The 27,447-nt window shown below is 44.0% G+C and overlaps 1 protein-coding gene across 5 annotated transcripts in view; it reads right to left on the reverse strand.

Annotated features, from left to right (window-relative positions):
• The window catches only part of WASHC2C (WASH complex subunit 2C), a 66,710-nt gene that overhangs the window by 27,151 nt on the left and 12,112 nt on the right, over positions 1-27,447 (reverse strand). For 2 of the 5 annotated variants that reach the window (XM_054034169.1, XM_054034168.1), the window contains exons 4-21: positions 26,951-27,124; positions 25,841-25,934; positions 25,366-25,424; positions 24,332-24,379; positions 23,471-23,572; positions 22,527-22,614; positions 21,393-21,461; positions 20,619-20,734; positions 17,654-17,726; positions 16,779-16,835; positions 15,081-15,245; positions 14,357-14,481; positions 12,440-12,532; positions 11,316-11,423; positions 8,780-8,896; positions 5,479-5,645; positions 1,811-1,922; positions 823-1,002 (exon numbers count right to left, since the gene is read on the reverse strand). In XM_054034169.1, the coding sequence (XP_053890144.1) occupies positions 823-1,002; positions 1,811-1,922; positions 5,479-5,645; positions 8,780-8,896; positions 11,316-11,423; positions 12,440-12,532; positions 14,357-14,481; positions 15,081-15,245; positions 16,779-16,835; positions 17,654-17,726; positions 20,619-20,734; positions 21,393-21,461; positions 22,527-22,614; positions 23,471-23,572; positions 24,332-24,379; positions 25,366-25,424; positions 25,841-25,934; positions 26,951-27,124 (1,947 nt within the window). Of the gene's footprint in view, positions 1-822; positions 1,003-1,810; positions 1,923-5,478; positions 5,646-8,779; positions 8,897-11,315; positions 11,427-12,439; positions 12,533-14,356; positions 14,482-15,080; positions 15,246-16,778; positions 16,836-17,653; positions 17,727-20,618; positions 20,735-21,392; positions 21,462-22,526; positions 22,615-23,470; positions 23,573-24,325; positions 24,380-25,365; positions 25,425-25,840; positions 25,935-26,950; positions 27,125-27,447 lie in introns of all 5 variants that reach the window. The other 3 variants (XM_054034167.1, XM_054034166.1, XM_054034165.1) reach the window with 3 other exon arrangements.

A 27,447-nucleotide genomic window follows, 5' to 3' on the forward strand; every position in this document is an offset into this window, starting at 1 on the left:
TCCCATGGGCACACTAGTGTGATGCATGTAAATAGAATGTTTCAATAGCATCACAACAGTTCCTGGGTTTATTGCAAAGTGTCTGTGTGTGTTTCCTGATTAGTTGTAGCTAAATTAGCCCCCATCATATTGTATGTATAGTTGCGGTTATTTTTCCCAATGTGCATTACTTTACATTTATCCACATTAAATTGCATTTGCCATTTTGTTGCCCAATCACTTAGTTTTGTGAGATCTTTTTGAAGTTCTTCACAGTCTGCTTTGATCTTAACTATCTTGAGCAGTTTAGTATCATCTGCAAACTTTGCCACCTCACTGTTTACCCCTTTTTCCAGATCATTTATGAATAAGTTGAATAGGATTGGTCCTAGGACTGACCTTTGGGGAACACTACTAGTTACCCCTCTCCATTCTGAAAATTTACCATTTATTCCTACCCTTTGTTCCCTATCTTTTAACCAGTTCTCAACCCATGAAAGGATCTTCCCCCTCTTATCCCACGACAGCTTAATTTATGTAAGGGTCTTTGGTGAGGGACCTTGTCAAAGGCTTTCTGGAAATCTAAGTACGCTATATCCACTGGATCCCCTTGTCCACATGTTTGTGGACCGCTTCAAAGAACTCTAATAGATTAGTAAGACATGATTTCCCTTTACAGAAACCATGTTGACTTTTGCCCAACAATTTATGTTCTTCTATGTGTCTGACAATTTTATTCTTTACGATTGTTTCAACCAACTGGTCAAATAATTCTACGAAATGCACTGTTAAAGAGATTAAAGGAACATTTGCCAAATCTCTAACTAAAAGAGTATCCCTTACCTTTTCCTTTTTCTGCTGCCCTGCAACCTCTGTTCCTCCAGTCACAGGAACTGCTCTATGCTCCACTAAACGTCCTGACTTATCTTCTACCAGTTTAGTCTTTGATGTGTCCAGCAGATCCTCCTTTTCCGTCTCTTCATCAAATAACGAAGGTGGTGCCTGAGGCGTTTTTGGTTTTTCCTGGGAAATGAAAGGATGTTACTACTCACACACGGAGATCTGGCACATAAGCACACAGATGGATACATATAAGAGGTCTGTATCTATGAAGGAGTGGGGTCTCTGGCCCACATGGAACAGCAGATAGGTAAACAGGACTTCCCATGTTCCCAGTGGCTCAACAGATGGGAGAAGCCTGTGGTCCACACATGGCAAGTGGGCTTGTGAAAAGGAGAGGTTTAGGGGCTATTATGTGGCAGGCAACAGTAGATTCTATGGTGGCTATTCGGCGCAGTGTTTTGGGGTTGGCACATCAGATATGAAGGCACTGGGTGGCAGAGTGTTTATTACTACAATCAGCACACCAGGCTGGGATGATAGGAACCTGGGTGATATCAGAAACCCCTATTGGGGATTGGAGGGGCTGGGGAGAATTATAGCCACAAGTGTAGAATCAGAGTTTGGTGGGTCTGACACGGAAAAATCCTGCACCTATTGAAGTCAATGGAAACTTTGCCATTGATTTCAATAGGACCAGGATTTCATCCCTAGGACCATACTCAAAACCCTTCAGTAATACTCACAGCACAGTCTGAGCAGGCCCAGACAAGGCAGCATTCAGACTCCATTTCAGAGTATAATTTTAACCTAATGAAGCCAAGTAGTTTTAAGCCCAAAATTCCAATCACCTTAATCCTATTATAAATTTGCTAGAAGTCATCTAACCTAAAGGCGCTACTTAATGTTATGTTATGGAGAAGCCTGCCTTGCTACAACAGTGCCATTCAGTAAATCATCTGCTTTGGGGTTAAACAGGAAAAGGAGGTACCACTGTGGTTTTAGCTGCTGAAGGAACACGTGTCGGCTGGGAGCTGAAGAGCGGTCCTCCGTTAACAGCATCTTCTTCAAACAGAAGAGAAGCCTTCTGGTGCTTCCTCTGACTGTAGAGAGAAATCCATGCACAGCAGACATGTTTAACTGGTCAAATGGTATCGTTTAGACTGTCCTCTTTAGGGACATGGTATAGAAGAACACAAAGTCTGATCAGGGCCAGGTTTTCTCTAAGCTACAGAGGCCCAAGACTGCTGCTCCAGTCTGGCAGGAGACCGTGCCTTCAGCCTCAGTCCATACCAGGATATGTGAGTGCCAGAGTAGGTTGCTTCCATTGCTTACCTCACTAGCACTGGAGTCTCATCTCTCACCTCTTTACATGAAGGTGACACATACACCCTTTCTCACTCCCTGAATCCATCTTGCCTATTAACCTGTAAGCATTTAGGGGCAGAGGCTGTCTACTATTCAGTGTACAGCGCCAAGCACAACAGGGCCCCAGTCTTGGTTGGCCCTTAGACACTACTGTAATAAACGCGATTAACAGAACAAGCAAAGCAGCGTCACTACTGGAGTGGAACACAGGTAGGATTTTGTGGCCTCCAACATGACATCCTCCCCTCACTTGAGTTGGTGTGCATGTGGCAGGACTATGTGGGGAAAAGAGGCCCAAGATGCTACTCAATAGAGGGTGAACTCCAGGAATAAATTTCATATATGGTCCTGAAAAACGCTGAACAAAACCCTTAATTCAGCACGATCACTAAGACTTTGCTTTTGTATTTGCAGAAAGAATAGATCACTTTGAAATATTGAAGAGGGTTCAGAGAAGAGCCACAAGAATGACTCAAGGATTAGACAACTTTTTACAGTGTTTGAGTTCTTTGAGTTACTACAGCTTAACAAAAAAAAAAAAAAAAAAAGGTTAACGGGTGACTTGATTACAGTCTAAGTACCTATATGGGGATCAAATCTTTAATAATGGACTCTTCAATCTAGCAGAGAAAGGTCTAACACGATCCAATGGCTGGAAGTTGAAGCTAGACAAATTCTGACTGGAAATAAGGGGTACATTTTTGACACAGTGAGGATAATTAAGCATGGGCACAACTTACCAAGGGTTGTGGTGGATTCTCCATCACTGACAATTTTTAAATCAAGGCTGAATGTTTTTCTAAAAAGCTCTGCTCTAGGAATTATTTTGGGAAAGTTCCATGACCAGTGCTACACAGCAAGTCAGACTAGATGATTGCAACCGTCCCTTCTGGCCTTGGAATCTACGAATTGTCTCACAAGAACATGGGGTTCTCTCCACTTGGGCATTACAGCTAGTCTAATAACTCAGTATGACCCTAGTCCTGTCCACAAATCCATCCTGGATTCTGCAAATCCATTTGTCACTCCTAAGCATCAGCAGCACAGTTTATAGACTATCAAGGTGTTCACAAGCTGTCACTGACTATGCTATTTCTGGTGTGTAAATTAGTCACCTGGTGTGCAAGTCAGTCACCTAAGTCACTTGATGTCAATTCCGCTTCCTGATTGGATGACTACAACTTTTTAAACAGGAGGAGAATTACATACTCACCGTGCATCTCGAACAATGCACTTTTCTTAGACCCTTTCAGATGATTAGACTTTTAGCCTAAAATCTGAAGTTTTCAAAATCCAAACATTTTCATAAGTAAAGTGGTAACAAGCTAGATATTCCCCAAAATAACCACCCTGACCCCATGAAGCAACAGCACATCCAAGGCTACACTTCTGTTCATGAAGATATTTACACAAAATTAATAAATCTGTGCAAAAATTAGCAGCAAAAAGATTGACCTCCATTCATCTAACCAAACCCAGAGAGCCAAATAAAAATGAATTCCCCACCTGTCTTACCAGACCCAACACTCCACAACAACCTGAGATTTCAACGATTTCCACCCTACCATCAACCTCAGCCTGGACCAGTCCACACAAGAGGTCCACTTCCTAGACACTACAATGCTAATAAGCGATGGTCACATAACCACCATCCTGTACCAGAAACCTACTGACTGCTATACCTAGATGCCTCCAGCTTTCATCCAGACCACATCATACAATCCATTGTCTACAGCCAAGCTCTAAATGCCACATTTGCTCCGATCCCTCAGACAGAGATAAACACCTACAGAATCTCTATCAAGCATTCTTAAAACTGCAATACCCACCTGGTGAAGTGAAGAAACAGACAGAGCCAGAAGGGTACCAAGAAGTCACCTACTACAAGACAGGCCCAACAAAGAAAGTAACAGAACGCCACTAGCCATGACCTACAGCCCCCAACTAAAACCTCTTCAGCTCATCATCAAGGATCTACAACCTATCCTGAAGGACGATCCCTCACTGTCACAGACCTTGGGAAACAGGTGCCCAACCTGAAGCAAATACTCACCAGCAACTACACACCACACAACCCAGGAACTAAACCCTGCTACAAACCCCGGTGCCAACTCTGTCCACATATCTATTCAAGGGACATCATCATAGGACCTAACCACAACAGCCACACCATCCGGGGCTCGTTCACTTGCACATCTACCAATCTGATATATGCCATCATGTGCCAGCAATGCCCCTCTGCCATGTACATTGGCCAAACTGGACAGTCTCTACTCAAAAGAATAAATGGACACAAATCTGACATCAGGAATCATAACATTCAAAAAGCAGTAGGAGAACACTTCAGTCTCTCTGGTCACTCAATAACAGACCTAAAAGTGGCAATTCTTCAACCAAAAAAACTTCAAAAACAGACTCCAACATGAAGCTGCAGAACTGGAATTAATTTGCAAACTGGATACCATCAGATTAGGCCTGAATAAAGACTGGGAGTGGTTGGGTCATTACAAAATCTAAACTTAATTTCCCCAATACTCATTTCTCCCTACTGTTACTCACACCTTCTTGTGAACTGTCTGTAATGGGCCACTCTCTTACCACTTCAAAAGAGATTTTTCCTCCCTTGGTATCCTGCTGTTAATTGATTTATCTCGTTAGACTGACCTCACACTTGGTAAATCAATCCCCATCCTTTCATGCATTTATACCTGCTCCTGTATTTTTCCCTTCATGCATCCGATGCAGTGGGTTCTAGCCCACAAAAGCTTATGCCCAAATAAATTTGTTAGTCTCTAAGGTGCCACAAGGACTCCTCATTGTTTTAACCTGAGAACAGGTGAGCTTTGTCGTGTGCCCTGCAGGCAAATCGATCTCAGTTATTTTGGTCCCAGAGGAGGATGGGGAGCACCAGAGTCAAGAGTAATGTGAACGCCCTGTCAGCAGCCCACTCCCTTTAAAGAGGTTTCTTCAGCTTAGGTACCTATGGTGATTCCAGCTATGGCAGCACTACAGGGTCATGGGAAACCAGGGGCTAAACCAACACCTTAATCTCCACCTGGAAATCAACATTCAGCCAGTGCATCAGTGTAACAGCGGAATAGCAGAAATGCACAGCAGAAAACAATGATTTTAAGATTACCTGACAGCATCTCAGCTTCCTGGGAAAATGGAGGCATTGTGCTATTTCAGGAAGGGAATCCCAGAATAACCCTTGACAAACTATTGAAATGGGTAAGCCTGCTCCAAGAGTTTGGAGAGAAACGTGCTGCTCTGCTGTTTCAGTTTTTTCACCTGTCTTTAGTGATTGCAAATAAATCCTCCTCCTCTTCATCCTCCTCGAAGAGACTGGTCTTTTTCACAACATTAGCCGGATCGACTGCACTGCGAGGTTTTGCAGGTTCCCCCTTTCGGCTGTCTTCGGAAATAGATTTAGTCAGCTTGCTGACGTTCCAGTGGTCCTAAAAATAGTAATATAGGAATTATTCTCTTACAAGCCTATTTCCTGCAGGTCATTTCAGCCATTTCCTCACCTCTTCTACCTTAGTCGGCATACTAGAATCAGCGCTTGTTCCTTTGAAGACATGGGCTGTTCTTATATCTAGGCATTAAATACCAACACCAGTGCAACACAAGCCAGAAAATGATATTATTAACCTCCCATTGCACAAGCTTTCAGGACATAGGCCTGGCTCCCATTTAGCAGATGTTAAATGAGTTGCAGGTGTAAATGAGTACTAGCATCTCGGAGATCTGCCCCTGTTATGCTGCCACAGAAGGGAGAAACTTGTTCTTTTTGAGCATTTGACCCATAACATTTTGACGATTAGACAGTTAGAGGAGTGCGGAAACACACACGATGCAAACACAACAAGGAGTCTGGTGGCACCTTAAAGACTAACAGATTTATTTGGGCATAAACTTTCGTGGGTAAAAACCTCACTTCTTCGGATACAGTGAGGTTTTTACCCACGAAAGCTTATGCCCAAATAAATCTGTTAGTCTTTAAGGTGCCACCAGACTCCTTGTTGTTTTTGTAGATACAGACTAACACGGCTCCCCCCTGATACTTGACACACTATGAAGTGTCCTGAGATAATATCAGTAACAATGCTGCCTCATTTCCTGACTTCTAACTGTAATATTAAGGCAGTTTTTCCTCTTGGGTTAACAAAATAATTGACCATGCTAAATACAGTGTTAACTCTTAAATGGCCCAACTAGACTTATGTTCATGCCTCAATTGGAGGTGAATGTGCTGAGATGGGAAGAGAATAGTTAAATGTACACCTTTGCTGTTAAAACGGGTTGGCTGAAGAGAGTTTTCTGAAAGGCTAGGTTAACAGAGCAATAGCATACCTGTCTCTTTCTGCAACAAAGCTATCTACATATCGACATTTTATCTAAGGGAGAAGTCAGAATTTGACTCAATATGGAATACTGCAGATCCCAGAAATATTTTCCTCTATTTTCATGCTTACAGTGCGTCTCTTTATCCCTTTATGTTACAGGTGGTCTGCAGATGGAAGATCACTTCATAAAGTAGGAAAGGGATGCAGTATTAAAAAAATGACAAAGGCTTTTTTTAAATTTGGCCTTGCTTTACTTTCATATTAGATATTCATGTCTCATCTACCTTAAAAAAAACAACAACATTATAGGTTACCTGAAAAGCCAGTAGTTTTATGACAGTCACTAAAGCAGCAGTGAAATACAACAGGGTTCAAAAAAGAACTAGGTACAGTAACTCCTCACTTAAAGTCATCCCAGTTAACGTTGTTACGTTGCTGATCAATTAGGGAACATGCTCGTTTAAAGTTGTGCAGTGCTCTCTTCTAACGTTGTTTGGCAGCCGCCTGCTTTGTCCACTGCTTGCAGGAAGAGCAGCCCGTTGCAGCTAGCTGGTGGGGGCTTGGAACCAGGGTGGACCAGCAGCCCCATCAGCTCCCCCCTTCCCTAAGTTCCCTGTGCTACAGACACCCAGCAGGCTATCAATTGGCAGTTCAACTGTCCCTTCCCCCACTGTCCTTTGCTGCTCCTGCCCTCTGCCTTGGAACTGCTCCCAGAGACTCCTGCTTGCTGTGCAGGGGTGGGGAGATGGGGGCTAATGTCAGGGTGTCCCCCTCTCCCCTGCACCCCGCTTACCCCTTCTCCATATAGAGCAGGGAGGGAACATGGAGGGAGAGAGACAGAGAGAGCTTGGGGCAGCAGCTGCTGTCTCAACTTTCTGATCCACTTAAAAAGACAATGCACTTAAGAGTGGGTCAGCTTACTTGAAGGGGCAGTGTGCATCTCTCTTGCTCCCACACACAAGGGATGTGTGCCTGTCTGCTATGCTGTCTCCCCTCCCTCCTGTTCATGCTGCCTTGATGAGAGGCTACATTAACAATGTGTTATCCCTTGAGGGCTCAGCCGAGTGCTAGTTCATCATTTAGCAGCAAGGCATTCCCTGGGAAATATCCTTCCCTCTTCCCCCTCTAACTTCACCACCTCAACCAAGCTTTACAATCATCATAGCTGTGAACAGTATTAAATTGTTTAAAATGTATACTCTGTGTATATCTATATAATATATTGTTTTTTGTCTGTTGAAAAAAAATTCCCTGGAACCTAACCCCCCCTATTTACATTAATTCTTATGGGGAAATTGGATTCACTTAACATAATTTCGCTTAAAGTCGCATTTTTCAAGAACATAACTACAATGTTAAGCGAGGAGTTACTGTAAGTTCATGGAGAATAGGTCCATCAATGGCTATTAGCCAGGATGGGCAGGGATGGTGTCCCTAGCCTCTGTTTGCCAGAAGCTGGGAATGGGCGACAGGGGATGGATGACTTGATGATTACCTGTTCTGTTCATTCCCTCTGGGGCACCTGGCATTGGTCACTGTTGGAAGACAGGATACTGGGCTAGATGGACCTTTGGTCTGACCCAGTATGACCGTTCTTATGATTAAGCAGGAATGTGAGTTTTAAATCACACAGTAAAGTTCCTTTCAAGTGGGTCATGCTGACACTTTGTTAACTCAAGGACTTGGCTGCAAATCTTGATTAAGGATTCAACACCCTCCAACTCTTTGATTAGGGGCTGGGAGAGCTCCCAAGCCCTGTACCCGAGTCATCCAACTAGCGCTTCCAACAGAGACAGGTCAAATCTTGTTTTCTAATTCCCCCATATTTCTAAATAAACCCTGATTACTACTAATGTGTATAAAAAGGGCCTGAAAGTTTTGGGGTAAAGGAGCTCATGCTCTTTTTTCCTCTTTTGTAGGTCAGCTCTAAGTCACCCTTCTTGGCAGGAGGCTGCTGTGCCATTTTCTGTTAGACACTTATAGCCTACTTCCAGCAAATTTTCCCTGCCATGGTACCTCTGCCAGCCAGTCCCATGGGGCATGCAGCTAAAGAGAACATAGAGCTCTCCCCAGCCCCACAGATATACTACAACAGCTGGAAGGAGCATTGTCTGTAGACACAGCCCAGGCGCTTAACAGTCCACACTCGAGTGCATCGGAGCGAATGCTCTATTGAACATTTCACCTTTTGGAGAGCTGTAACCCCAATACCCCCCTTTAAAATGCATCTCGCTCTACAGTACCTCCTCATCACTGCTGAACAACGAGCCAGAGGCTTTTTTGAGGAGCTCCGATTGTTTTGCCTTCTCCTGGGGTGGTTTTGACTGTTGCTTCTTAGCAGGTGCAGTACCAAACAGATCCTAAAAATATTAAAGCCAAGAAAGGTAACTCTGCCTGGTACTTGGTGAGCATCAGCACTTAGGTTCCTATCAACATCTGTTTCTTGGCTGAACTACATTCAACTGGTTAAGGAAATATAAATACTTCCACCAAAACCTATTCAAAGGACAACAGCTTCAGCTACCATAGAGCAAACGGTTCTCAGCCAAGGCATCCACAGATGTTTAGTAGAGAAGTTACAGACCAAAAGCCTGTAAGTATCAACGCTTTCAACAACTTGACAAGCTAGGATAAGAACCCGGTCCTGCAATGGGATCGGCTAGCCAGGACTCCCACCCCGTCTCCCTAAAGTCAATTTTCCCATTGCAGGCTTTGGCTTTATTCTGTAACTTCTGTTTCAGCTGGGGACTTCCAATTCGTAACGTGATTAAGAACTACATCTACCAGGCTTTTAAACCTAGGATGTGAAAAGGATATTTTAAAGACCACACCCTCACTTTGAAAGAGGTTCTCTACTGACTGCAGCTTGCACGTACGCTTTCCATCATTGTTTATTTTGCACTGTCATTTATTTTCTGTCCTCATGTTGGACACAGCCCTTGTCTCGCATCTACAGTAGCTGGCTTTGTAGCTGTAAATCATCACAGTTGCAAACAGGACTCAGGGCTTATCTACACTACCACTTAAGTCCATGTAAATAATGTCACCCAAGGATGTGGAAAAGCCACCCCCCTGAGCAACATAAGTTACATCGACTAAAAGCGGTGTCTAAACCATGCTGTGTCAGGAGGAGACGCTCTCCCACCGACATAGCTTCCGCCTCTCGTTGAGGTGGAGTAATTATGCCGACAGGAGAGCACTCTCCCATGGGCATAGCGCGTCTTCAGCAATGTGCTACAGCTGCACTGATGTAGCATGGTAGTGTAGATTAGCCCTCAGGCACGTTAGATACCATGTCATCTTAGCTTTGTCATGCTAAAAGTGGTGGATCTGGGTGGTGGTGGTGAATTATGGCTATATGAAGTTTGCTCGGGTAGACAAGGTCAGTGAAGAAGACAGCAAGAAGGTGGTGTAAGATGGCAAACATTACAAATCAATAAGACCACATGGATACTCAGTTTAGGCATGTGCACATCTTCCCGATTAGGATATTGTAACTGGCTGTCTATGGCAGAGCTTTAGGAGATGCTCTTTGAAATGAAAGTACAGTGTCTCATGAGATGGGAAGTTTTTCTGACAGTCAAAAGATGTATTCATATTTATTCTTTGAGAAAGAGAGAAACTACCCCCGGATCATTACTAGCTGATCCCCAACACCTCCCTGACCCTGGCCTCCAAGGAAATTTCTCCATCACAGGGACAGATATACCACCATACGTTGAACAGCTCATTACTGCAGTTCAAGTCTTCCCAGCCACAACCCACTGCTAAGCAGCTCTGCTGTAGCCTAGCAAACCACTACAAACAGCTGTCATCTCTGCAGACTAGGGATGGAGGAGGGACTCTTTCCAACAGAACAGGAAAGCAAATACAAAGCACTGTTGCATCTGGGAAAGAGACCAGGATCCTGATCTGCAACAGTCGTGTGACCTACTGTACATGTAAAAAGACACCTGGTGAACGCGGTACTTGTCCATGTGCAAGACTCTTATGAAGTGGGATCAAAACAGAATCCCTTAAAAGTTTTTCCAGTTGAACTTTGATTCCTGGTTATAAACTTTGCAAAAAACCCAAAATCAGGAATGCCCAGTAGAATGGTTTGCTAAGCAATGGGGAGCTTCTGTTAACGGTCCCAGATGGGAAGAGCTGGGAGCTGGAGGCAAGGTGCTCTCAGAGGACGGCTCTGGAATTTGCATAAGTCACAGGCCTGCCACAATCTGCTGACACCTCATCACAGTCAGGGTATGATTGTGGGGCAGGCTAGTTTACTCTGGGGGCTGGGTGTCCAAAGATGGATTGTAAGCTCTTGAAAAGCAGAGGAGATGCTTCCCTGTGTGTTTGTACAAAGCCTAGGATGGGGGCTTTTGGGCAGTACCACAAGACACACTAAATTAAGAATACCATGAACCTGTCCATAGTTATTACCCACTAGAAAGGCAGCATATCTTGGAGAATAGGGCACCAGCTCCACCACTGACCAAGTAACCCTGAGCAAATCACCTCAGCTCTCAGCTTCCCCATCTCCAAAGTGGAGGATACAGACTCTGCTTTAGCTCCAGGGATGAAGAGGACTAGAAGAGTACAAAGTAATAAATCAAAGATTGCAGTTGTCTGTACCCCTTCTCAAGCAACCATTACGCTCAATCTGTTACAGGAGGATATTTACATGGCACTAAAACCTGGCATGTGAACAGTGACCCTTTTAACAGCTTTACCTTACTCACAGAGCCCAGGAGTGGGCTACAGAGAAAGTACGACCAGTGATGGGGAGGCACTTACCTCTTCATCCTCGTCGTCAAAGAGGGAGAGTGGGGTTTTTGTGGCTGACTTGCTAGGTGGTAGAGATGTGCTCTTTGACTTCCCCATTTGACTCGATGAAAACAAGTCCTGCTAGAACCAAACACAGTCACTTAGCAAGACAGGTTGAGATGAGAGAAACAGGGTTTAAGAACTTGGAAATACAATATGCACTTTGCATTTATTCAAAAAGTGACTGTTTGGTGTACTACTGAAGAGGAATAAGATGGCTGATTCTCACCATGCCTAAACCAGAGGCCCACACTTTCACAGAAAAGATTTTGGGGCCCTACTGAATACACCTTCAGCCCGATTCAGAAATATTGAGTGCATGCAACTTCTCCTGGGAGTTCTCTGAAGCAGTTGCCAACTTTTACGCAGTAAATAAGCACCCCCACTTTCACAATAAGCCAAAAATCAAGCTAATCCCATTTCAAAACAAGGCCAAAAACAAGCCAATCCCTAAGAACCCCAACACTCAATGTGATTAGATCCCTCCAGCGTGCAGTTTGGGACTGTGGTGGGCCTGCTGTGCACCCCTGACTCTCTCTCTCGCCCCTGCTTGCCAGGAGCCGATCAAAAACAAAAAAACAACAAAACAAAAAGAAGCAACAAGCTACAAGCCAAAAACTAGCCAGCAAGCAGCTCACAAGCCAATTAAGCCAAAAACAAGCCCAATTTCTGCATTTTTTCACAGGTTTGGCATGTCTGCTCTGAAGGCTCCAGGTCAGGTCCAAGCTGGGAAGCAAGAAGACAGGGACTGAAGAGCTCGCATGACCCCTGTACATACTGAAGCAAATCCAAGGGTCGGATGCGCTTTCCTGCCTTTTTACTTCATTTAACCTTCCATCTCACGCCTCTGTGTGCATGCAAAATAGAATTTTTAAAATTGGTGGAAAATGCTGGGAGAGAGAAACTGCTCCTGCTGGAGAGAGTGTTTTTTGGGGGAACCACATACCAGAGATCCCATTCCTTGGAGGTAAGCAACGATTTGAGACATCTCTCAACAGGAATGGGTTTTGGGTAACGTGGCAATAGAAATGCAGTCATGTTGCGGTCCAGGCCCTTTAGAATTCCATTTAGATCCAAGAGCATTTAGCACTTACTTCAGAATCTTCTTCATCAGAGAATAGGCCTCTTTGGTTTTTGGGAAGTATGTCAGATAAAGACTTGGAGTCCTCAGTGGAAGATGGTTGACTCTTCAAAACAAGAACACATCAGCACCTATTTAAATCAACGTAACCACACACTTTACATTCCTCTTTGGTAGCTCTGCTGGTAGCTGGCCTGCTAAGTGTCCCAACTGTTGAAAAGGGATGGCTAAAACCTAGGAAATTCTGATCCAGACACTAGAGAACTATGACCCACATAGTTTTGAAAACAGATCTTTCTGCAGAGCCTCAGCTGCATAAGGATGATTTTAAGTGCTGGTCATAGATTTTTTTGCATATAACTCCCATTGACTTCAACAGGAGGCACTTATAGGGATTCCATGGCACTGCTTGGCTATATTTTCCTGGATAAGCCCCTGTAGAGACAAGAGAAATGAACTAGCCAATGGGAGAATACTACACCCCTAAGTTAATAAGTACACCTCTACCCTGATATAATGCAGTCCGATATAACACGAATTCGGATATAACGCGGTAAAGCAGCGCTCCAGGAGACGGGGCTGCTTTACCTCGCTATAGCCGAATTCGCGTTACCGCAAGCAGTTCCTCTGCCCCCCCTCCCCGTTACTTGCTGCGGCCCTCCCCGGGGCCCCCCGCCGCAGCTCACCTCCGCTTCACCTCCTCCCATGAGCACGCCGCAGCGCCACTTCTCCCCCCATCCTTCCCAGGCTTGCCATGCCAATCAGCTGTTTAGCACGGCAAGCCTGGGAGGGAGGAGAAGCGCTCGTGGGAGGAGGCAACGGCGGAGTGGAGGTGAGCTGGGGTGGGGAGCAGTTCCTCTGCCCCGCCCCTTACTTGCTGCGGCCCCCCCCGCCCCAGCTCACCTCTGCCTCCGCCTCCTCCCACGAGCGCGCCGCTCAGCTCTGCTTCTCCTCCCTCCCAGGCTTGCTGCGCAAAACAGCTGATTGGGGGAGAGGGGAAAACCAGAGCTGCGGCGCGCTCGTGGAAGGAGATGGAGCGGAGGTAAGCTGGGGTGGGGGGGCCACAGCAAGTAACAGGGGGGCGCAGAGGAACCGCTCCAGCTCATCTCCGCCTCCCCCCCGAGCGCGCCGCTGCCGCGCTGCCCCCTTCCCCCATTCCAGGCTTGCCAGGCCAAACAGCTGAGGGGGGAGGGGATAGAAACTGGGGCGGGGAGTGGTAAAAGCAGTTCCTCTCCCTACCCTTATGTAACGTGGTCTCACCTATAACACAATGAGATTTTTTGGCTCCCGAGGACAGTGTTATATCGGGGTAGAGGTGTACCAAGTATGAAACATTTCACCAGAAGTTTACCCTTTTAAACAAATATTTAAGTCAATCTTGCTAAATTTCTAAACAAAACATTGTTTAGAGACAAAAGTGTCAAAATGATCCATTTTGACTTTTGAAAATTTATTTTCCCCATTTTTAGTCAGCCAAAACTATTAGCCAAGCTTGACCTGAATACATGAATTGCTTCGGTCGACCTGAAACTGCATTTTTCAGCAAATAAACTACTCAGCCAGGAAATTCCTCCCAGCTCTACTTCACAGCCAGTTTCTGCCAGCTGCTACAGAGCAAGAGGAGGAACAAGAGAGGCACATGACAGAGGAGACCAACTCCAGCCTTGGTAAGACTCCCTGAGACCAACCCTGCAGCACAGGAAACCTCTGGCAGGAATCCCAGAAAGACAAAGAGCTGCAGAAGGCATACAGGCAACCCCCAGAGCTAGCTGGGGAGGAATCTGGAAACTAAGCATCACGTTCATAGAGACAAACAACATTCCTGTTATTCTGTGGGATGGACTCCAGCAGCGTTAGAGCCAGAGTGGCCTAACTATTCCTCTCAGATCAGTTCTTTGCGCACAATGGAAAAATCCACTTCTAACATTACCTTTTTCCCTCCCATGGATTCTTTACGCCCTTCAGCTGCCTTAATGACAGCTGCAGGAACAACTTCAGGCTTTTTCTTGAATAAGTCGCCATCATCATTGTCAAAGAAATCAGCAGTGGATTTGACTTTGTTAAAAAAAAAAAAAAAAAAAGAAGAAATAAAATACACATTTATATTGGGGAATGTTTTCTGTTGGAAGAGACCAGCTATCACTGGTCACAAGAGAGGTTGTGACATTTTAGAAGGAGTATAGTCTCTTCTGTAGAGAGCAGAATGACAGCAATGAGCAACAGAAGTCTTTTTTTTTTTTTTTTTTAAATGGGGGTGGGCGGGTTGGTTGGGCTAGCTCACAAGGTGAAGCGTCAGTTGGGTACAAAGGTCATTAGCCAAAACGTCAATGGGTGCTGCAATTCTCCATCCTCCCCACACACCCTGAGTGTGCACGCCCATCTAGACGCATACAGCTCTTCTGAACTAAAATTAAATATCGCCGAACACTAAAAAGCCTCCCAGAAAAAAAAAAATCTTAAGAGTGAATGGCCAACAGCTGCCAAGAAAGATCAGAGACATCACTGATGGTAACGTTCAGAGGGATCGGATACACATGAGACAGTGGAACAGCTGAGGCAGAAATAGCACCAGGTGCAGGGGGGATTTCAGGACCCGCAGGTCCCCACTGGCCCTAGTTTCTATGACCTTTTATAGTTTTCCAAACACACTTTACCCGATTTCAAATGTTTGTTAGTTGGTTCCACAAAAAAGTCATCATCGTCATCAAACAGACTGACTTTCTCAGGCTGTTTGGGGCCTTTGTCTGCGCTCTGCTCCACGGGCTTCTTGTTTTCTTTCTCCACGAGAACAGAGGCTGAACTAAACACGTCATTCCCACCTGCGAGTCAGAATATGGAATAATTTGACTGAACACTGACTACAAAGTTTAAGAGCTATTTAGCCAGTGATTTTTGAACAGTGATTAAATTAATAGAATTCACGATCTACTTGCACAATTCCTGAATAGGAAGGGAGGACTAAATTCATCACCTCATTTGCTTGCAACAGACAGTCTAGCCAGCTCCAACACTGATAAAGTGTGCACTTGCCCCAGAGGAGCAAGATGGCATCTGACCTAACCCTATGCCAAAGCCATCCCTGGTGCATTAGTGAAAAGGTATGAGAGAATTCTGAGCTCATCTAGACAGAACCAGCCAGAATGGCATGATATAGGAAGAAATATATCCAATATATAAAAATAAGACTTTGGTGCAAACATGTTACCTCAGTTTGCTTTTGTTACTACACTTAAAATGTGCAACATGCTGTGTAGCTCAAAACTAAAGATACTTCCAGAAGCTCTTCCCCACATAGAGCAGCTTCCTAAGAGAAACTAAGGGGGCCAGGGAGTTCTGTAACTATTTCTTCTCTTTTTAATCATGAGGGAAAGAACAAGTTTAAACGCCTCCTTCAAAACAAACTTAACATGCTAGCATGAAGAAACGGCACAATACTGTAAAGATCTAGCCAACTTTTTAAATGCAGCTCAGACTACTGCTTGAAATAGGAATAGGACTGAACTGTATCCATACAATATCCGCATTTATACATTCAGTATATGAATCACTGATACAAACAGACTCTTAAAAATAAAGCTATCCAAGATTATGGTAGTTTAGAAATGATACTTCCAATTTCACTGATATTCGCGCTTTCTCGAATGCCCCCCACAGAAGATTTATAATTGCACAGAACACAGTGAAATTCAGGCCTAGCATGTTCACAATTCATATGTTTGAGGCTGAACAGCCAATACAGCAGTGCTGCATTTTGAGAATTTTTTTCTTTAAAACCATTGTACAGTAAAAGCTGGGTTATCCGCCATATTGGGGAAACTGGGGGTGCGGGTAAGTGAAAAAAATTCCAGTCAATTAAGAGGGAGGGAGGGAGTTGGGGGCAGGGGTGGCAGGGCTGGGGCACAGGAGGTGGTGCAGGGTGCCGGATCCAGGCGGCGCTCACCTCAGGCGCCTCCCTGCAACCGGCAACATGTCCCTGCTGCTCCTAGGCAGAGGTGCGGCTAGGCAGCTCTGTGCGCTGCACTGCCCGCACAGCTCCCATTGGCCACGGTTCCCAGCCAATGGGAGCTGCGGAGCCAGCGATTGGGGCAGCACGCAGAGCCACCTAGCCGTGCCTCCACCTACGAGCAGCAGGGACATGTTGCCACTTCCGGGGGGCCACGCGGAGCCAGGTAGGGAGCCTGCCGGCCCCGCACCAACCAGACTATAAACTGGACTTTCAATGAAAATAAGAAATGCCGGCTTTATAGAGCTTTCCGGTTGGTAAAGTGCTGGATAACACAGCTTTTGTAGTGTGTTTTAAAGCAAGAGATCTGTTCCCTGTATGAAGCAGGTCACTGTCAACTGAACCATACCTGGGAAAAGAGAGACTGCGCCCGCAGGAACTTTCCGTAAAGCCTTTGTTGATGGCTCTGAAATTATGGAAAATACAAGACAAGACAATAACTTATAGATGCAAACATTTTGTACAATTAACACCCCAAATACTGCAGTATAAGAAAAATGACGATTGTACTGAGCTTTCTCATTTTTGTTCAGGAGCCCAAAGGTCTTCAAATCAATGTGCTTTAGACACATTCTCTGAATTTCTGTGGTTGTTTTTCCTCGACAAACAAAAAGTGAGTGCAGATGAGCTTGTATCCACAAGTTATACATCATCATTTAAAACTCCCCTCTGTGCCCCTAAAACAATGACTATCACTTAGGAGCCTAAGGTGCATTTGAAAATTTAGTCTTTGGAGTTAGATGACTTCAGTAGGAGCAGCTGGGCACGCAGCACTTTTCAGAGTCAGGCTGCTCATATATGAATTTAGAAGCCTAAATTTAGGTATAAACATTTTCGAAAGACATTTGGCCATATTCCCCCACCCCGCTGCAAATTACTCCATACTGAAAAGCATTTGACTCTGCATCAAGTCCCTAATGGGAACGCCTCCCACCCAGCAACCTGATGGGGGCCATAAACTATAAAAAAAGTTACGGTGGAGAAACATTTAGCTTTTTAAAATCAAAGAAAAACGTAAATATTTCCGCACTGAGAACAGAAAACCTTGCGCTCTGTTGAGAATCTAGCAGAGTTAACTACTAGCTTCTTTTCTAGCTTATTAGTTTGCTATTTATCTAGTTTGGTTCAGATTACCCTTTGAGAGAGACAATTACCAACCACAGAGAATCTAGACACCTATAGTGCAACCGGAGACATGTGCTCCTTGTACAAATCAGTTCTTACCATCATTTATTGGGGCTCGCAGCTCTTTTTCTTTCGAGTCATCCCCTCTTGGTGCTTCAGCAAAAAGATCGTTCTGATTGAAGACAAAGACATACAACAGAAGAGAGTGTGAGAACTTGATCAACTGACTGCAAAGATACAGACTTGGGGCAACGCCAGTGGAGAAGTTGAAATGTGTGCATTTCTGCAGGTTTCCATTTTTGTTCTGGGTTAGGAAAAATTCTTCCCCTTTGCTTCACTTCCTCCTCTAAGGGCTTGGCCACCCAAACTTGCATCAATTTAGTTAAGCCAGTGTAAAACTTTTATGGACACTTATTTTCGTGTAAGAGTAGCTTTATTCAGTTTAATTTAAACCTGGTCCCAACCAATTTACACTAAACCAAAGAGCCACTCCTATACCAATATAAGCATCCACGTGGGCTTGCAATGGTTTTAACAGTAGAACCTGAGAGTTATGAACACCTTGGGAATGGAGGTTGTTTGTAAATCTGAAGTGTTCATAATTTTGAACAAAATGTTGTGGTTCTTTCAAAACTTTACAACCGAACTTTGACTTAATACAGCTTTGAAACTTTACTCTGCAGAAGAAAAATGCTGCATGTAACCATCTTAATTTAAATGAAACAAGCACAGAAAGTTTGACACTTTTTTTTTTTTTTAAACTTTCCCTTTTTAGTAGTTTACATTTAACAGTACTCTACTGTATTTGCTTTTGGGGGGGGGGGGGGTCTCTGCTGCTGCCTGACTGCGTACTTGTGGTTCCAAATGAGTTCTAAGCTACTCACAATTCTTTTCAGCCTGACTTGTGATTTGTTTGTTTGGGTTGGCAGTACTGGACTTTCCTCAGTCAGAGCTGTCTGTTAGGTTATCCCAATGTAACTTTTTCACATAGACAGGGCATAAGAGGGACCGGTGTGAGATAGGATCATAGCATGAATCTCTCAAGTTTCAGACCAGGACAAACTAAAGTGTTAATATCACTGGTCGTAGTATGCAGTGTGACAGATTTAGATTATTGGCATTTAAAGATGACATGATACCCCCTGCTCCCCAAAAGTACATGTTACAATTCAAAAGAACAGCTGACTACTACGGAATCCCTTCCACACCTACACATAGTTCCCTTGGCTAGAGACATGCCAAACCCACATAGCTCCAGCTAGATTACCAGAAGCTGGGACAGTGACTGCATGGAACTAGGTTCATTCTTACACATGTTCAGCTGAAGAGAACTTGAAATTGTGCTCCTCAAACAGTAAACACAGGTTCCAATTGCCCTATGCTGATCACTCAAACGAGAACTTTGAAAATCTCACCCTAGATACCCAAGGATCCTAAGAACTGGGCATCACTGAAACTCAGAGAGTGTTGAGAATCCAACTCTCCCAGGCACCTCAAAAAATATCCCAGCCCTAGTGTACAAGAGGGATTTGGGCACAGTGGTTTGAAAACAGGCTCCTTGAGGAATCCTGCTGCAGATTCATTCTTCTACTAAGCTTTATGGAGGATGGTTTCCTTTTTCAATGTAGACGCATTTAATAAAAATTAAGATGAAGGTTATTTTTACAATAATAAATGAGAGCCTAGTTATTTTACCCAAATCTGTATTGATAAAACCCAAATCTACAATCCTGTAATTAAAAGAAAAATCTATTACTGCTGCTTAGAGTGGAAATATATTTTTAGTGCTTTAAAACAGATGAAGGCAGAGTTGGGATGGGAGGACAGGTATCTATAATAAAGAGGCTCCCTAGTCTGTTGGAAAATATCCAATAAGTGTCAGAATCTTTCTGTGAACTCTTTGACACCCACTCCAGGGTAAGTCTGCTCTACAAGTTGCTAGTCTTGTCCTCAGGAAACATCTGAATCAGCGGGTGCACTGTTAATATCATGCTTCTATCTTATGTCTCATTGGTCATGACTAGTAACTCAATAGCCTGTTGAGGAACTGTGCAGATATAGCCACAAAAGCCAACAGCTGCTGCTCTAAGTAAGTCGGCTGACTCTAGTTTGTAACACACAAAGCAGTTATTTTTCTTCTTTACCTCATGATTCTTAAATCTTATTAGAAATACAAGCGTTTCTTTTCACAATACCAACATTTTTCTGCATAGAACTGAGGCATGTATAAATGGGGGGGGAGGGGAAGGGGAAGAAGAGAAAAGAGACAGTTTAGTTGCATCTCTCTGTAAATCAATTTTACACACGCACACAAATGTACATTTTAAGTTTTCTGGGCAGTGCAGGTACCCAGGAGTTGTACAATCAAAGGTTAACAGGACCAGGGGTGAACCAAGAGTCTAAGATGGGTCACGGAGGCTATTAAACATTAGTTTTAGGTCTATACAACTGGCCTTCCATTCCAAAAAAAAAAATCATACAGCACTTCACAAGCTATGTACATACTGCATCGTTGCAATATGGTATCTCTGGGGTAGGGGTGGCAAAGCAGTTATTGATAGCATTCCTGCATGCTAATGGTGCAGAGCAAGTGGGAGGGATATTTAGCCCAAAGACCCCAGGGTCAAATCTGCTATCCTCTGAAGAGAGGCACATGATTTTCAGCATCAGTGTGGAGCTGCCTTTAAAGGTCTTTACTACACACAGGTCTTTTCAGTTAACTGCACTTTCCTTGATTTATCTACCTCAAAAAGAAGGGCTGAGTCAACCCAGCTGGGAGCTGAACTTGTGAATCCAAGGAATCTATTTCCAATGTGATTTTCGGAACGCCAAGCCATCCCCTCATTGCTTTTTATACTAGCTCCACTACTGGAGAAAGGGCATTGTGCAGAGAGAAACAAAATGCAGAACCTCACTTGAGCATTATGTTTGTGGATCAAGCCGGAAAGATGTTGTGGTAAGTTAGAGAGTTCCTCTCTCCTCACCTTCCAACAGCATTAATCCCATTTTTAGGGGGACATCTGTGCAGGAATCCACATGCTCCTCTACCCCACCAGTAACTAACCTCCTCGTCATCATCAAAGAGTCCCATCCCGCCACTGAAAAGGCCACCCTTCGAACCAAATGGCGAGAAGTCCTCATCAGTCAGCTTGGGAGGTTTGAAGATGTCATCCTCATCATCTAGAAACACAGGACACACATACTGCAAGAGAGCTGTTAACTGGGCCTATTTCTCTGCATTCTCAGGAAGGGCAACACAGAGAAGGGGCCAAATAACTACACATGCTCCATGGTAACAACCCTGTTTTGATTTTACAGATGCACAGGGAACAATCAGCTTTGTCTACTCTATAGAAGTTCTGACATTGCGCGCGTATCACTGTTGAAACTAAGCATGAGATCTGTAGAAACTGGACCATGCCAAGTAAGATCATGTGTGAGCAGGAACTTCCTCTACACCCATTTCTACTCTTGCTTGGTGCAGACATGAACACAGGCTACTTTACTGGGGGGAGGAGGGATATCTCAGTGGTTTGAGCATTGGCCTGCTTAAAAAACCCCACAAAAAACCAACCTGTCAGGGACAGCACTTGGTCCTGCTAGTGAAGGCAGGGGGACTGGAGTCGATGACCTTTCAAGGCCCCTTCCAGTTCTCTGAGCTATAGGTATATCTCCATACATACATACATAGACACACACACACCCCCAATCATATAAAATGAAGGATGCTAATTGATATATTCCAGACCTTCTGCACTGTATCACTTTATCCAGAAGATCTGACCCCCTGCCCCCAAATTTGGAAGCAGAAGTTACAGAGCAGAGGAGGAAGCCCTACCGTCTGATGGAACTCTGACTTCCTTCTTTTCTTTCACAGTCTTCTTCGTTTTGATTTCTGCTGACAGGGCTTGGAGAAGAAAAGATGAAGAGGTCATTAAAGAGTCTCTTTACTCCTGTGATTTATTACCTGAGGCCAGTTTACTATAAACGCATTTTAAAAACACAGAGTCAGAACAAGAGCCTATTTGTGTATTTTTCTACATTGCACAGCTTCCTGAAGCAACCCTGCAAACTAGTTTTATGCCCATTGTTCAACTGAGTGAACATTTTCAGAGGTTGAGGTGAATAGAAATGTGTTTTTTTATTACAGTAGCACTTAGAAACTTCATATATCAGGGCCCTGGGTCCAAAAGTATTAGATGGTGGTATATGTAGAAGATTCCTCTATTTTCATAAACAAGAACATTTTGCAAATTAAGCATGAAACTGACCAATCTAGTTTGACCCTTCAAGCTGAGCAAAGTAGTGGGAAAAATAAAAAAACAACAACAGGTGGTCTAAATGTCAAGAGTAAATAAGAGGCAAAAATCTTTTACAATCCATCTCTATGGTGGGACTAACACCAGCAGCAAGAAATGTTTCTCAGAGTACAAGTGATATTGACAGGTTAGCTTTTATTTAAAAGCCTGAACACACTAAACCAGTAAGATATTTTGTTTCTCTCGCTCTTAGAGCAGCCACAAAGGGAAGAGGCTAGTGGCCAGCGTCTCCCCCTAAGTCAGATGAAACAGCCAAACAATGTGCATTCACCAATGTGCAATTTTACACCATGCGGGGAAAAGACTAGGCAAAAATCCCCTTCCTGACCTAAACTGCAGGAAAGCGGAGAAGTGATTAGCCTGTTCCTGAATGGAGGATTCTACTGGTTCTCCCTACAAATTCCAACCTGACATTCATACCTACCCCAGGCCAGAACCCCTTTAGGATCCCATTGTCAAATGTTGTGTTATTAGAACATCATTGTCTGTATCATTTACTTGTCGTGATTGCAAGAGGACTGATGCATGCTATTTGCTTTCATGCAAAACGCACTCACACATCTGAGAATATTATTGCACTATTACAAAGAACTCCTCAAACAGCCTCAAGACCCTAGCGCTGCCCCACAGACATGTACTAAAGAGTAGCTTACAGGACTGCTCTTCATCTTGTTTGCTAGGCACATCCCCTTTGATCCGGGCTGCCAACTCATCTGCAAACGACGTTGGTCTTTTCTTTTTCTGAGGGTACAACAAGGAGAAGGGAGAGAATACTGTATTCCTTTCAGTGAAGTCCTATTTTATGTCTCAACGAATGTTTGGCTCACCCCTTACTGGCAGAGATAAAAACATTACCCAAGGGGACAGCTCAGCAGCGCAAGCAACAGGTTCGGTACCTGTAAACACAGATATAGATGCCAGCAGAATCAATCAGCCCTTCATTCATCTGAGGCTAATCCACAGAGTTTCAACCTCATAATTGCATGGGATAGGAAGGGGGTTCAGATCAGACCCTTAGGGAAGGGAGCTCACGTCCTAGGACTGTGTGTAAGAGGAAGGGTTTTCTCCCAACATTCTGGGCTAAATCACTTCCCTTCCCCTATTAGCTGCCATGCTCCACACCAGAGGTAGCACTGCTTCAATAGGGCTATATGCTAACGGTTTGCAAAGCACTTTGGAATCCTGCAGGACAGAAAGTGTTATGCAAGTTTAAATTATCAGGTAATTTAATGGATCACAACAGGCAACACAAGCTATTTCCAACTTGTCTTCAAGATTCTTAAAGCCGCCACCTTTTTTCTGGGCAGTCCCCGGAGTGAGAGACAGACAACATTTGCATATAGGAGCGCAGTAATCTACTTTGCACAGCTTCAGAGGCTGCTCAGGAGCCAACCTGGGTCTCTGGCATCCCAAGAGGTACCATGAACAGGCAATAATGTTAGAAAGGAGCCTCAACAGTCTCTGCAAACACCCCATGCCAGAGAACTCTTAGCCATCACTGTGCTTGCTCATTTCCTCACACTGATAGCATTGCAGTTCCTTCACACCCGCAAGAGGGAATCATGCCTCATTCCCACTGACAGCAGTAATCCCTTACCGGCCTTGTGTTTTCTTCTAAGTCCTCTTCCTCTTTTTCAGAGTCACCAAAGAGGTCACACCCATTCTCCTCTTCCTCCTCATCACTCACCAATGTCCTTCTCTGAGAAGCAAGAACACAAGTCGTTGTCTGTTACAGCTAAAAAGAGAAAGGCCAGCAGACTGAACTGAATTTGCTTACAGGAACATTCAACTAGTTTTAGGGGTATGATTTTTTTGGGAGTGGGGATGACAGGGAAGAAAGTGTCCTAAGCCCCAAGTTATGTTGCATATTCTCCCTGGCCCAGCACTAACAGACAGTTCCTCCAGTTGACTAAAGGGAAGAGAGATAACAAAGAATCTGATTAGGACAATATCCTCACAATTACACATACACCCCTCCCACCTCTGTTTCTACCTTCCCTTCTGCTTCATCCCCTATTTACTTTGCCTTTTCTGTTTTATCTGAGACACTGTGCATTTCTGAAGGTTTGGACTTGAACTGCAAGTGGGCTTTACTTCATTTTTAAAGCATTCACCCACACCCCATACCACCCCCAAACCAAGGACCATTGGTCCAAACATGCTGAGCACACAAACAAGAGATCTGAAAGATGATGTGATTCGTGTTTTAACTTAGACTTTGAACAACTGTCCCTATAAAATCTTATCTCCCCTCCCTTGCATCTCCATTGCGTACAGCACATAGATACATTGATTCCCAGGCCAGAAGGGACTATTATGATCATCTAGTCTGGCCTGTAAAACGCAGCCAAAGAACTTCCCCAAAGTAATTCCGAGAGCAGGAATTTCAGAAAAGCACCCAATCTTGATTTAAAAAATCAAACAGCCTTTTGTTCCATTCCACAGTACTTGCCCTTACTGGCTTTTGGTCATCCTCGCTTGGGTTTTCAAATTCATCATCTGATTCCTAGAATGCAAAAGTGATTTGATAGCATGACTGTGTGCATTGTCTGTTTATGTGCCTAAGGTAGAATGCTTTAAAATTCCATGCCTGCAGCAGTTCTGACTGCCAAAACAGCCTACTGCACCTATTCAGCTTGCTTTCCGTCACTGAACCCAGCAGTCTAGTAAGTAGTCACTACAGACCAGGACTGATGCGCAAGAGTTTTTAAGGCTTTGTTTTCAGAAAGGTGTTCAACATATTTTAACAGGAGTTTTAGTCTGGCTCAAAAGGAAAGCTCAAGTCTTACAAAATGCAGAAAGCAAAACTTTTCAGGAGCAGAGGAGAGCATGCTTCCACTAATTAGCATACAGCTGGTGCATGTAATGTACACATTACAGACACTGCTTGTCAGATGCAAAAGATTGATACAGTAAAGGTAAAAAACCACAAGTTATGGTTCACCATAATCAGTGGAGCTAAGCAGGTTTACAGAGTAAGCAGTGAATGGGGTTTCTGTTGTTCATCTTCTGTCACCATACTGGATCATTGCATATACCTGCAACGCATGGGTAGCCACAGGAAGATCTAATTTTCTGTCATTTCAACACTAAGTGATTAGACTGAAAATATTCCAGCCAAATATGCCTTGCTCAATACAGGCAGCAAAATTAGAACTAGTTTTATTGCTCTATTGAAAAGATTTTGTTTCAGGAAAAATTACTGCACAAGAACAGCAATGTGAAATATTTGTATCACAGTTAAAATATACAATTTAAAAGAGAGATTTAACCCTTTAGTGATGTTGGAGTGGAAAATGTCATTCTAAATAATGAGGCCATCATATTATCAAGAAGCCCAAGTGCTTATGCAAAAAATTATTTGGATCATTGCACAGCACCTAGGAGCTCCAGTCATGGGCCAGAACCCCACTATGCCAGGCATTGTACAAACAGAACAAAAATAGCCCCTGCCCCAACAAGCTTAAACAGCAAGTTATCGTCCCCTCTTACCTCGTCATCTTTTTCTTCACTGTCAATTACACTCCCACGATCACTGTCTACTGACCCTTCTGTTCAAAAATGACAAACAGAAAAGAGAGCTCAGTTCAGAGGCACAGTGACACATGCAGCTATCCAGCCTTCAGAACACAGACATCTAGCCTACAGCATCGTAAATGGAGAATTAAACACCGTGTAAAGGAGACTGGTTTGAAAAGCACAGGTTACAATAATCCCTCCATTCCATGCCCACAAGCGTCAGATCTTGTAAGCACTAAGCACTCAGTCACATTAAGCTCGGCCAGTTCACTACAACATTTAGCTCTTAGCAAGTACCTGATATGGTACATGCACGCCCCCCCTTAGTGCATCAGTCACCAAAATCACCAGCACACAACATAATCAGAGCCATTCACTTCAACATGAGCCATAAGCAATAAGCTAGGAACTAGTTACCAACATAAATAAGGCCATCGCCCGCACAAACCTTCACTAGAGAAATCCCCCAGCCCAACATCATCGCGTTCCATGAACAGCTGGGAGCCAATTAAATAAGGTAAAGGCCTATCAATATAGAGATCCTGTAAAGAGACAAAGAGGGTTGGGCTTTTGTTTATATCTCTATGCCATGGACAAGACACTTTACAGTTCCTATTTCAAAACAACACCACACACTTTTAAAAAAAAAAAAAAAAAAAAAAAAAGAACCCAACACTATGCAGACCATTAGTCACTATGTTTTAATCCCAAACCAGTTTTAGGTTCTAAATCAGGTACTGAATAATGCTCATGAAGACTGGACGAATAGAAATATTAGGCTGGAGTCCTGGGTCTAGGATTGACGGTTAGGGCTGTTATTTGTTGGTCCAATGGAGATCGTGGTCTATATCAATTAAACTGTCTCCGAACCCCATAAAAGAACGAAGAGTTCACATTCATTAAGACCCTCTCCCAAACCCATCAATATAAACTACCCCCTTGTACTTCAACATGCATCAGAAAACCCAGAGAAAAGGGCACAGGGCCTTTTTCTATGTACTCTTCGCAAATACATAAAACTACTATCTGGTTGGCTCTAAGACACAGGAGCTAGCTACACAAATCCAGACATAGCTCAGCAAGGGGCGCTGCTGCCTGCCACTTCAGCCCCAATCAATGGGCCCAATTCTGATGCAATTTATATCAGTTTTACACCAGCATAACCAACTTGGCTGGTATTGCTCTCCACTTGCACTGGCGTACACGAGATAAGATTCAAGCCCAATGCTCCCCACAATGGGTACGTCTTCACTACCCGCCGGATCAACAGGTAGTAATCGATCTATTGGGGATCGATTTATCGCGTCTCGTCTAGATGCGATAAATCGATCCCCAGACGCGCTCCCTGTCGAATCCGGAACTCCACCAGGGCGCGAGGCAGAAGCGGAGTCAACAGGGGAGCCGCGGCCGTCGATCCCGCACCGTGAGGATGCGAGGTAAGTCGATCTAAGATACATCGAGTTCAGCTACACTATTCTCATAGCTGAAGTTGCATATCTTAGATCAATTCTCCCCCCGCTCCCCCCAGTGTAGACCAGCCCAAAGGCAGTTTCTTTACCTTTGGCTCCAGTATTAGTTCTACCCTTTCATTAGTTTCTTCCTCTTCAGAGTCTGAATTGCCTGCTTTGATGTCCAGCTGCTCAAATGCACTGTCCAGCACTTGCAACCCATAATTCACCGCTTCCTGGATTTTAGGAATCAAATCTGCTTCTTTTTGTTCCCGGGTTTTCTCCTTTAAATAACAGAAACACCATATTAGTGTTTAGTTTTAGTCAAAGTCATTTTCACTGAAAAACGTAACTGCAGGAGGTTAGCTCCAAATCAGCAGGATTCCACTCTCAATACAGCTACCTTCAGATCTCTTGGTGGCATAGAGGTATGGTTTCCACCTCTGATGGTAGAGGTCATGGGTTCAACTATGCCATAGCAATGAGACTGAAAATTGCTGTCTCTCAGAGCTGTTTCACTATAGTTAAAACGACAAAAAAACCCTAGGTAAGCTTAAAATGGATAGAATTGAATACATCTTTTCATCAGATTAAATTCCATTTTACC

Source organism: Malaclemys terrapin, chromosome 7, assembly GCF_027887155.1.
Source record: "Malaclemys terrapin pileata isolate rMalTer1 chromosome 7, rMalTer1.hap1, whole genome shotgun sequence".
In the NCBI taxonomy this organism is placed as follows: Eukaryota; Metazoa; Chordata; order Testudines; family Emydidae; genus Malaclemys; species Malaclemys terrapin.